At 41.5% G+C, this 12143-nt stretch overlaps 2 protein-coding genes across 2 annotated transcripts in view; one reads left to right on the top strand and one right to left on the bottom strand.

The window, feature by feature from the left end:
• Positions 1 to 12143, top strand: part of LOC126391943 (DENN domain-containing protein 3-like) — a 32085-nt gene that overhangs the window by 18486 nt on the left and 1456 nt on the right. Inside the window, exons 20-28 of the mRNA XM_050046979.1 lie at positions 902 to 1072; positions 1447 to 1576; positions 2474 to 2581; positions 4440 to 4579; positions 4798 to 4958; positions 5119 to 5255; positions 6780 to 6898; positions 7301 to 7438; positions 8560 to 8835. Coding sequence (XP_049902936.1) covers positions 902 to 1072; positions 1447 to 1576; positions 2474 to 2581; positions 4440 to 4579; positions 4798 to 4958; positions 5119 to 5255; positions 6780 to 6898; positions 7301 to 7438; positions 8560 to 8778 — 1323 coding nt within the window. The 3' untranslated portion in view covers positions 8779 to 8835. The remainder of the gene's footprint in view (positions 1 to 901; positions 1073 to 1446; positions 1577 to 2473; positions 2582 to 4439; positions 4580 to 4797; positions 4959 to 5118; positions 5256 to 6779; positions 6899 to 7300; positions 7439 to 8559; positions 8836 to 12143) is intronic.
• LOC126391944 (potassium-transporting ATPase alpha chain 1) overlaps positions 9923 to 12143 on the bottom strand; it is a 27144-nt gene continuing 24923 nt past the window's right edge. Inside the window, exons 23-25 of the mRNA XM_050046980.1 lie at positions 10722 to 10823; positions 10177 to 10268; positions 9923 to 10062 (exon numbers count right to left, since the gene is read on the bottom strand). Of these exons, the coding sequence (XP_049902937.1) occupies positions 10034 to 10062; positions 10177 to 10268; positions 10722 to 10823 (223 nt within the window). The 3' untranslated portion in view covers positions 9923 to 10033. The remainder of the gene's footprint in view (positions 10063 to 10176; positions 10269 to 10721; positions 10824 to 12143) is intronic.

Consider the following 12143-nt stretch of genomic DNA (forward strand, 5'->3'; position numbering starts at 1 on the left):
AGCTGTTGCAGCAATTTTTGGGTTGATACCAATTGTTACACAGATTTGGCACAAATATTATGCTTTTTTTTTTTACCACTTGACTATTGATAAAAAATGGTCAAAAATTGTTCTAAAATACCACATTAAGACAAAAAGACCTTGAGGAGCAGTGTACAAAAATCCATGCTGTGATTTGGCATCAAAATCTTTTGACATGAGGAGATTTCTGTAAGACTTGCACTTTTGAGCGACTGGATGGGAAGCACTTCTATTCTGGTAACTGCAGAGAAACCCCCTTGTTCTCCGTATACCTATGAAAGCCATACATCTTCTGAATGCCCAATGTCTCCAGTTTGTGCCTGTAAAGTTTCATGAGGCTCTGATGATCCTTGGGGTCACAATAGGTCATTTCACACAGTGAGGTCAAGTTTCTAAAGATTGCCCCACTACACTGAATCCACAAGAGTCTCATCTTGCCAGTCATACTGAATTTATGCAATTCCAGAGCTGTTTATGGACCCAGTGTGCAGAAATATTCTAATACAATAGGCGAAAATAACACACTTGTACTCCAAGAGTAGAACGGCATGGTTTTTGCCCCAAACTGCATGGGATTCGCATAAAGCGGGAATGTTTGTAAAGAAGAGACTAGTTGGTACCAAGAGAACCCATTTTCATTAAAATATTTTGAGGTGTGAGGTTAAGGGACCCCTGTGAAAATGGAGCGTTGGAGCGTTATTAACCCCCTTTCTGAGAAGCTAGCATGACACGTTTGAATGAATGGATTCCTACAGCCTCTGAAAGGCGTCTGAGCGGAGTGGAAGAGGTTAATCCTTTTCCTCTCATATCATGCTTTGGTATCTTAATCTATAACTCTACACTCACATCGATAAATAACTCATTTTTCATCTTTGTGCAGGAGGTGAAGATCGTCTCAGCTCCCTTTCTACTTGTTCGTATCCCCTCCCTTCGTATCCAGACCTCTGGTAGGCTCGAGGTGTTTGAGGCCAACCTGAAGACAGAGACCGAACTCTGGAACCTCGTGGTGAAGGAGATGTGGGCCGGACGCAAGATGGCCGACCAGCACAAGGTAACAACAAAGGCTGATGGCACACCACTGGAGTAATAAACTCTGTAATATCAAACACTCCTCAGTCCATCAAGACAGCACTGTTTCCATTGGCCCACAGGTCAGATTTGTGCACTGGTGAACTCTGACCTGTGAATGTGTTACATGGGCTTCAGTTATGGAGCGAATATGTGCAGAGACTGGTGTTAGTGTGACCTCACCATCGCTTTGCTGCTCACAGTAATATATAGGGTTGACAAATGGTTCATTTATTGATTTACTTTCTTGTCTACGCAAGTCAACATTAATGTATGTTATTTTGCAAACCTCCTTGTGTTAGTAATAATCTACTATGCAAACACCTCTTAAACGTGTTTTATTAATCGTTTCTTTAGGACCCTCAGTACATGACTCAGGCTCTGACCAACGTCCTGTTAATGGATGCTGTCATGGGCTGCCTGCAGACACAGCGGTCCATCATTGCCGCCTCAAAGCTGGCCTACTTCGATAAGATCAAACATGAAGGTATGGGCTCACTCTTGTGCTGCTGCTTGATCTTTTTTTCTTTCTATACATACACACAGTATCTCGTAATACAAAGAAAAGCATCAAATCCTCACCACTGAGAAGCTAAACTAGAGAGCACTTGGTATTTGAGCTCAATAAAAGACTTCAATGATTAATTAATGATCAAAATGGTTGCCAGAAAATGCTCTGTGAAACAACTAATTGATGAAGCAACTGATCGTTTCATTACTCCCTTCAAGGAGGTTTGTCAGGATTACAGAAAAACTGCAGGCCTAACTTTTATGATACACAGTGGACGGGTGCAGCAGATCTGAAAACACGGGGCGGATACATTATTTTTTACTTTCATTAACATTGCAAGTTAGGGTATTTGGCCTTGGTGAAAGAAATGCCATACATCTGAGAATCCAGTAGATGGTAGTAATGTTAAACAGTGACAAAACTTTGTCAATAGGACATATAATAATAATAATCTGGTAAATTGATATTTGAATTTTAGTCAATGGTATTTATTTTGAACAGTTTATTGTTGCACACATAGTAACATTTTTCATATTACATTTAGCATTTGTCAAAGGTTAATTATTGGGTTCTCAACTGTATTAAACTCAAACTTAATACAGAAAGCAGTCGTAATGGAGCACTCAGAGACAGTGGTGTCATGAGAGAACCACCATCATATTGATGAATAAACACCCATTTTCTGAAAGTTCTGGTAAAATTTGTGGTCCATTTGAATGGAAACCCAGCTCTGGAAGACTGGACTGTTGGCCTTGGTGGAGGTCTGCATTCACAGAGTGCCCTTACAGTATTTATTGAGTATTTTATGTTTTTCTCACGCTGTCTCTCCCGTGCCTCTCTTTAATCCCTTCTCCATTCTCCTTCTCTGACCAGTGCCCATGATGGTACCTAAAACTACCTCAGAGACTCTGAAACACAAGATCAACCCATCAGTGGACCTGGCTGAACCTCAGACTGTGCATGTGCTGCTGTACACACCAGGTACTACAGTATGTGGTGAAATTTACAGTGTCTGTTCATTTTTATTGCCCTTCTTTCACACAGCATGTCTCCCCATTGTCTCCTGGTTTATATTCACTGTTCACAGTTCAGAGCAACAAAGAAGCTTCTGTGTAATTCTAATGAGTTTATGTGTTCACACACTGAACACGGAGATTATCATGCACTTTGTAAATGTTTGTATGGCAGCAGAGGCTCAAGTGAAACCTTTCCACATAACCTGATTATCCTTGTTGTGCTGCGTGTAAGCAGGCAGGATAAAAGCAGTCTTTGTTAGCTTCTCATTTGTCTACACTGTGACAGAGAGCAAAAGCACCAGAGGCTACTGGCCTGGTTTGAAGAGACATCTGAGCTCAGCTAAATACAGAACATAACGAGATTTTATGGAGTGATAGATGTGGCTGATGCATGCTGTCATATAGTGAGTAATTTCCCTGCCATTTATCAACTGTTTATTAGGATATTGGACATAAATGAAAATTACCGAAAGGTCTAGTGTGTAAGATTTAGGGGGATAAAGTGGCGTGTAGCAGTTCCAATTGCAGATTGCAACCAGCGTTTCTCTGAAGCTGTCAGGCATGTCAGAGAGCGACCGCTAGCCCACCACATGCTAATGTCTGCTCAACGTTTTCTCTGACATGCTCAGGAGGTTTTTACCAGAAGCCATATTATCCACTGAGGTCTCTTCCACTCCAAAACAAACAGACCTGGGGCCGTATTCACGAAGCTTCCTAGTACAAAGAGTCGCTCCTAGTGACGAAATTCTAAGAACAGAGTCACTCAGAATCTCCCCTTAAAGTTAAGACCAGGTCCTTGTAAAGATAGAAGTTATTCACAAAGCATCTTTGACCTTAAAGAGGGTTCCTAAGGTGAAGAACTGTTGGGAGCAGGGAGGAGGACTTTGAAGAGGGTTAAGAGTTTCTTAAACAGAGGAGAAAATGGTGAAAACACTAAGAAGTCGGAGAAATATTCTCCAAACACTGAGTGAAAGTGAGTAAATGAAATGCTACAGATAAGATTGTGCAGGAATAGTTTCAATAGGTTGATCTCATTAGGGATATGCACACATTTCCCACCTGAATGCTATAACGCCAGAAATAAAGTAATCAACACTAAGATATTTGGAAAAAAAGCAACAGTGCAGCAGTGATGACTTGAGTCCATCTCAACCTTCCATCAGCAGAGTGATCGCACTAACAATGACAACACTTTCACAGTCAGCAGTTCATCTCATCCTCACCTTGCAGGATCACAAAAGCGCATGTCTGTGACAACCAATCACATCTGTTAAAAGAATGCATCAAACCTAGCAACAGGGTCGACCACACCTCCTCACCAAGATAAAAGTTTGTCCCTTATTTGCTCAGAGTTGCTCTGAGAACTTTCCTACATCAATACTAAGCTAGGACTCCTTTAGTTAGGATCTCTGAGTGTTCTCAGAATGTAAGTGAATACGGCCCCTGGTGATTAAAACAGATGGAAACACTAATGTTACAAATCAGTGTTTTTCTGATGCTACTTGTCGCAGATGGGCTTCTACTGTAACTACAGTGGCCAACGTGAAAACATGAAACCACTAAAGAAAACATATCATATTCAATTTCTGCCAGTATATCCATCCTAAATCCTACAGTGTGGAGCTTTAAATGTTGACCAACTAATTGCTATCCATTTTATGTATTTATTACCATTGCTGCTGAAGATGTTTGTCAATAATGTGGGCCGGTCCGGCGTGGTTCTCATCTTCATGGTGGTGGTGGTGTCCCTTTTTTACTGCATACAGTCAGCTCTCACAATTCACTGTTCCACTGCTCTCTCCCTTTGTCTCTGTCTCACTTAGGTCAGCTGACTTGCAATGACTCAGAGGGTGAGATGAACCCCAAACTGTGGGTGGCTCTCAGTGGAGGCAAAGTGGTTGTGTTTGATGCAGCGAGCTGGTCCATGCTGCAGGACTGCATCCAGGTTGGAGAGTCGCAGCTGGTGAGAACACACATGCTGTACTCTATTTCTAGGAGTGTTTGTTTAAACAGACTTTGATGGGTAACGTTGGCGGAGTTCCTCTTTTAAGAAATGATTTTACATCTATTTTGTGTATTTACAGATGTACAATATGTACATTACACTATTAATTATACTGTTTCTGAGTCTGTTACCTTCTAAGTTAAGTAAAACTGAGATCCCATGTGGCATCTTTGTAGAACTGCATGCTGGGATTGGTCCAGGAGCAGGTGTGGATTGGCTCTCAGGACTCTGTGATCTACATAATTGACACTCACAGCATGTCCTGCAACAAACAGCTGACTGAGCACAGACATGAAGTGACTGGACTCACAGCGGACTCCAGAGATCAACACAACAGGTAGAGAGACGGTTACCTCTAGGGCAGTTATTAGTTTTATTGAGTTAATAAACATTAAAGCAGTTTTATAAAGGTGAGTCTAAACTCACGTGTCGCATCGATGTTAAAGTGTTTAATCAGTTTTTTAAAACGAAAGCTTCACTCAAACTGTCGTTCCCAGTCAGCAGACATACTCCTGCAGCTGTGATGGGACCATTCTGCAGTGGGACTCTGTCAGTCTCAAAGTGAAGCGACAGTTCCACCTCAGCTGTGATCGTCTCTCCTCCGTACAGATCTATGATGGCACACTGTGGTGCTGTAAGTGCAAACACTTCCATTCACTTTCTGCTCCATCACAGTTGTTTTTACTTTGGCTTTTAATTTTCTTCTTCACTATCACAGTTATCCTCATTTTATAATGAAACTACAAGGCAACTATACTTAGTGGACACTTTATTAGGTACACCTTGCTAGTACCAGGTTGGACCCTCTTTTTCCTTCAGAACTGCCTTAATTTTTCATTGCATAGATTCAACAAGGTGCTGGAAACATTCCTCAAAGATGTTGGTCCATATTGACATGATAGCATCACACAGTTGCTGCAGATTTGTCGGCTGCACATCCATGATGTGAATCTCCCGTTCCACCACATCCCAAAGGTGCTCTATTGGACTGAGATCTGGTGACTGTGGAGGCCGTTGGAGTACAGTGAACTCATTGTCATGTTCAAGAATCCAGAGATGATTTGGCCTTTGTGACATGGTGTGTTATCCTGCTGGAAGTAGCCATCAGAGGATGGTGCTGAGGGGTCCGAAAGTGTGCCACAAAAATCTCCCCCACACCATTACACCACCAGCAGCAACCTGAACCGTTGATACAAGGCAGGATGGATCCATGCCTTTATGTTGTTTACACCAAATTCTGACCCTGCCGTCTGAATGTGGCAGCAGAAATCCAGACTCATCAGACCAGGCAACGTTTTCCCAATCTTATGTTTTCCAGTTTGTGTCATCAGGTGCCTGCTGTAGCCCATCTGCTTCGAGGTTCAGGATTCCCACACATTTTTACTAATGAATTTTCAAAACATGTTGTCCGCACCTCAGTTGTAATGAGCAATTATCTGAGTTACTCTTGCCTTTCTGTCAGCTCAAACAGGTCTGGCCTTGTTTTTTTTCTTTCCCCCGGACCATCCTCTGTATACCCTAGAGATGGTCGTGCATGACATACCAGGTAGATCAGCAGTTTCTGAAATACTCAGACCAGCCCATCTGGCACCAACAACCATGCCACGTTCAGAGTCACTTCAATCACCTTTCTTCCCCATTCTGATGCTCAGTTTGAACTTCAGCAGGTCGTCTTGACCATGTCTACATGCCTAACTACACTGAGCTGCTGCCACGTGATTGGCTGATTAGACATTAACGTTAACAAGGACTTGAATAGGTGAACCTATATACCCTACCAACCAATAGTATCTACTCATTACTTTCAAAATACGCCGTACCACCAAAAAAGACCCTGGTAACGACTTGTTTAAACCATAGACAGTATAAAATAATGGGGGTAGCCTGTTGCTCTGTTTTGAAGCCTCGAGTTTGGCATTTTGGCCATTGCGATCTTGTATTTTCGGAGCCAGAGGTGACCATATATGTTTTTGTACCACCCTGTAAATATGTTTATTTCTGCTGCAAAGTTCTTCATTTTAACATGGTTGTCTGTGGGGATTGACTCAGCCTCAAGTGGCCATTAGAGGAACTGCAGTTGTGGGCTCGTCAGCGTTTGCTTAGTTTTTAACTCCTGTAGGTTGCTGCTTGGTTGAAATGTGTCTGTGTGTGTGTGCAGGTTGTGGTGACAGCATTGTGGAACTGAAAAAGAGTGGGACACCACAAAGAAGAACGGTACTTCCTGATGACATACGGAGCATGCCCAGTTGCTTCAGCTGCTTCATTATCATCCCAGAGGTGACTTTGCAATCCTTAGCTAGTATGTTCATTAATTAAGCAGGTTATTAGCCATTTAGTGGTTTAGCAAGTCAGTCATTCAGTCTGTTCAGTCAGTATTCTCACAGTCAATTCAGCAATCATGCAAAACAGCAATAAACAGTTCATAGAAGAAGAAATAAATGCTGGCACCTAGATAGTGATAATGGAGCTGGAGCATGTAGTCACTGCAGCCATCAAAACTGAGACACTTACTGACACTTGGATGTTCAGAAAATTTCTTTGGCTGAAATATGTTGCTATGCATACAGACCCATTGGCTACAGATAAAAATGTTTTTTGAAAGCGTTTTGACGTTACCGAATTGTTTTCACATGCTACAAGTATACATGTGACTTTCCCGTTTTTGTGTGTTTGTTCCAGCGAGGTCAGCTGTGGACGGGCTGTGCAGATTCAGGGGAGCTGTTTCTCTGGCACACTAACAACCACAGACGTCCATTCAGGAGAATCTCCCTGCCGGGCAGTTCAGGAGTCACCTGTATGATTCGAGTCAAGGACCAGGTGAGCTGTGATGCCGACCTCTTAGTACCGTACACACCAGGACGTACTTTGAGGTCCTCGGGCAGAGGTCTTTTGTCTGTTCCGGAGACCCGACTGAAAACTAAAGGGATAGAGAGTTTGCTTTCAGGGCCCCGAGGCTCTGGAACAGTCTGCCTGAGGAAATCAGGTTGGCCAAGTCAGTGATTTCTTTAAAGTCCCTTCCTAAAACATACTTTTACTGAAGAGCCTTTCCTGGTTTTACTTGAGTTTTAAGTTGATTTAGACTGTCTTTTATTTCCTCACTTTTTATATACTAAAGTGTTTTTATCAGTTCTTTTAAATATGTTTTTTCATGTCTGGATACTGAGTACTAATTAAGTATTGAAGCATTTTATTAAAAGTAGAAGAACATGTAGCAGCAAAGTTGCCTGAATCCAGCTCCATGAACCGTGTTAAGCCCATTTTCAGTTTGATTTTAACGTACATAGGTTTTCCCTGTTGCACATAGCATATGGAACAAGTAATAGGGTTGAATGTTTGTTTTTTTCCACTGGCTGCATCTGGGCAAGCAGGTAGGTACAGGTGGCCTTAGTAAATGAAAGGATCCGGTTACATACTGTATGACAGGTGTCATTACTGCTTGTGAAACAGTGAATGACTTTTTGGCCTGTTACGTGAATTGGTATCACACCATGAGGTGGTGGTGTCAGTTCATCGCTAAGTCCAAGTAGACATTTGTGCTAAATTGGGAGAAAGTCCTTCTGAGGTGTTCCAGAGATACAGCGTTTACGAGAATGGGACGGACAACCCAAAAGCATAATGTCAAGTAGTAATTTTTTTGTGGTTCATAGAACACAAAGCAGACGTTGCTTACTGACACAGTGGGGTTATGTAGCAATGATGAATTTGTTTGGTGCAAATGTCTCTAACATTTTATACATGCATGTTAGAAAGTCAGCTTCTACTAGGCAGCTTATGAATACCATAGCTGCACTGTTACCTGTAATTTTTTAAGTTGCCATTCATTTTTAGACAAATTTTGTAACTCAAACTTTTCACATTTCCCCTCTCTTTTTTTCCCCCTCTCTTCAATCATCAATTATCCCCTGCTACCTTTCCCCCATGCCCTCTCCTCTCCTCAGGTCTGGGTGGGCTGTCGTGGTTGTAGTGGTGTCGGAGGCCAGTGTGACGATCAGCTGAGAAGTCAAGTGTTGGTGATGGACGCGGAGAGCCAGACCGTGGCGAAGGAGCTGCAGGCACATTCAGACAGCATTCAGACCCTCTGCTCAGCTGAGGACCGCTACGTCTTGAGTGGCTCTGCACACCGTGATGGAAAGATTGCCATCTGGAAAGTGGAGTAGAGATGAAGCAAGATATGGATGCATATGGATGGGACAAAAGGTCAAATATGAGTACTTGTGAGTACATACATCAGACATGATAAATGTTTGCCCCTTGGATATTTGACTGTGACAACACGATCATCCTGTGGGAGGTTGTGCAGAGAGGTGGAGTATCTTTTTTTGAGGACATATTTCATTAGTGACTGTTTTTCTGATGGTAGTTTAAAATCTCAAAATGAAAAAACCTTTAATTTGGGAAGAAAACTTAATATAATCATATATAATATTTAAATTAATATAATTAACATGCAGGCGGCTAGTCGATTAATGGCCCTAAATGACAACTGTTGGTCGACTAGGAAAATTCTTAGTCGAGTGCAGCCCTAGTATAATCCAAGTTTCATTTATCCAGTCGTTTATCCAGTGGCTGGTTTTGGAAAGTACTGAGCATACGACTGGATAAATGACACCTGGATTGTACTGCAAGAGTTGTGTGAGAGTTTGCAAAGAGATGTGTTGATGTAGTTTTGCTATTGTTAAATGTGGTCCCTAATCAATCAGTATATCAGTAAGTTCACTGTTTTCTTCATGAATTAAACGTCACACAGCATGACCGGTTTCCAAATGGTCATTTTGCGGATGAAGAATTCCTTTAGGCCCAGTTCAGACCAAATATTCACGACGAGATGAGTTGAAACGTACAGCTATTTGCAATGTTCTAAAAACCTGCCGACTCTCACCAATGCAACTACACGAGACGGTGTATCATCTCTATGCAACAACTCTCTGTACTTCTGTTCTGATTTGCAGCTTTTCAGACTTATTTTGTGGCTGAATATGATTTGTCACTTCTTGAAATATGAATGAGGATAGTGATAGTGAGATACTGGCTACAGCTGCACTGTACTATAAGTAAAGATACAACCTTTAACAACTCACTCAAAACAAAAAAACAGTTGCTACTTTGTTATTGATTTGAGTCTTAATATTTATTAGTACAAACACAATGCAGCCACAGTCAAAGAGCTGGAAGACAACAAATCTGTTTGAATTATCCATTGATGGCTTTCAGTAATTAATGCCCTCTTACTTATTTAGTCAGACTCTTGAACATTATTATGATGTTAATATTAAAAGACAGTTTCAGCTATAAATACATAGATCACAGAGAAGTATAGATGCATGGTGAATTGGGTCAGGTCCTCTAGGTTTGTAGCATTCCTTTTGAGTGATGCTGTTATGTAGATGGATGAGTGAAAGAGCCTCCGTGGTCTCAGTAGTATAATTCCTGATCCCACCAACCTGAGAGATTACAAACAATAGATTAATGAACACTGAATAGACGCAGAGGTGTTAATAATGATTGATGAATGGATGTTAAACGGTTTGACAGAAGGATAAAGAATCCTGGCTTACTTCCTGGATATCTTCTGACTCCTAACTTCCTGATTTCATCGTAGATAAAGATTAAAATACCATACGGTAGAGGAACAAACCACCACTGGACTCTGGAGAGAAAACACAACATGTAACATGAGACCTCGGGCCATAGTTATGTCAAATGTGGGAAAATGACTTGACCTGGACCACAGCATGCAAGTCCAGTCGTGTAAACTTCAGTAACAACCCCTAACTCAGAGGTCGAACCGATTAATTGGCAGTCATAGGACTTTTACAAACTATTATCAGAGGAACTTCACTAGTCACACGGGGACGTACATCACCAACCGGAGCTGAATAGGGGAGGGTTGTGTTAAATGAACAGTGGGTGCAGCTCCCTTCAGCTGTGCAACTCTGTCTAAGTGTACTGTTCTTTATTTTAAGATAAACTGACATGAATTTTAGGTTGGACCACAACAGCTGGGCAAAGTCTGTGACTGAGTGAATGCCAGTAATGAGGTTTTGACCTACTCTAATCCAATCTGAGCTATGAGTTCAGATGGTGTCCACTGTGCCTTTACCTGATAGGCATGAAATTGAAGATATTGGGCATTCCAGGGCAGTAACACAGCAGATTACCCAAGCAGAGCTGGAAGATGATGGCAGAAACCAGGACCTTGTTCCTGTACACAAATAGACAAGCAGATTAGGTTTATTTACATATGAATTGACAAAAACATCGGCAAAAAAGACCTGTTTGCAGAGTTTTGCAGTAGATGACCATTTGTATATCAGTTAGTCATTAAGTGTTACCTTGAATTTATGAAGAAAATCATTTTTCTTGCATGCCTCCACAGAAAATAGGCAATGTTTAAGTTTCATTGTCAAGTCAAGGATGCTCAGTACTTCCCAAACACATGTTTTTTTGCTAAAACTTACTGTTTAAAACAGAATTGAATGTATGATCTCAAAGCCAGACTCCAATGCCAAGATTTTTTTGTAAAAATTCATGTTTGAGAAGTACTGAGCATACGACTAGATAAATGACACTTGCATTACCCCGTACAAGATATGTGACAGTTTGTACACGGATGTTTTGATATAGTTTTGCTGCTGTTACATGTGGCCCCCAATCAATCAATATTTGCCATTTTTCCGTGGAGGCATGCGAGAAAAATTACAAGTGCTATATCGCAGTTTTTCGAAGATGTTTTACCTCTCATCCAAGAGGCTTCTTCAGTTCTTCAAGAAACTCAAGCAAGTCCAGTTACCTACGATTAGCACTTATGATTACCATGAACTGGATGACTGAGAATTTTCACCGACACGTGCGAAAAAAGAGTTTTCTTTACGGATTTAAGGTAACACAGCATGACTAACTCATTTACAATGGTCATGTTGTGGCTGAAGTGTTGTTTTTAACATTTATTAAGCTATTCATTAACACTAAATAAGAGACACAGTTTGTATGTATCTGGTTCTTCTTGTTTACAAACTGTTTTAAATGCTTAACACGTCGAAAGTAGCTTATTTAAACCATTAAACCTTTTTTCAAATTAAGCAAATAGCTCTCCACGGTTTGCCAGCTGTCACTGCAAAGAAGAGGGTTATCTATTCATGGACAAGAGGCTCATGCTCGTGACAGCACAATGTTAACATTGATGACGTCCTCCTGAGCTGAGCTGTGATGCTAGCTAGCTCAGTGGTGCTACAGTATGTGAGCTAGCAGTAGATGCACTAAATGCTGCGCAGCGATACGGCTGTTGAATGTAGTTCAGCAGAAACAAAATAGTTCCTACATGAAACTGCTCTCAACAAGGTCTGTGGATTATCTTGAGTAACCAGGGGCCTGTATCACAAAGCGAGATCAACCTTTCCTGGGTTACCCAGACCTATCCTGGGTTGACTAACCCTAACAATGGCAATCAGGATAATCGGTATCACGACGCTGGATATCAACTCGGTAACTCAACCCAGGGTTGCTTTATCAAGAGCCGTGAACG

This window comes from Epinephelus moara, chromosome 6 (assembly GCF_006386435.1).
Source record: "Epinephelus moara isolate mb chromosome 6, YSFRI_EMoa_1.0, whole genome shotgun sequence".
NCBI lineage: Eukaryota > Metazoa > Chordata > Actinopteri > Perciformes > Serranidae > Epinephelus > Epinephelus moara.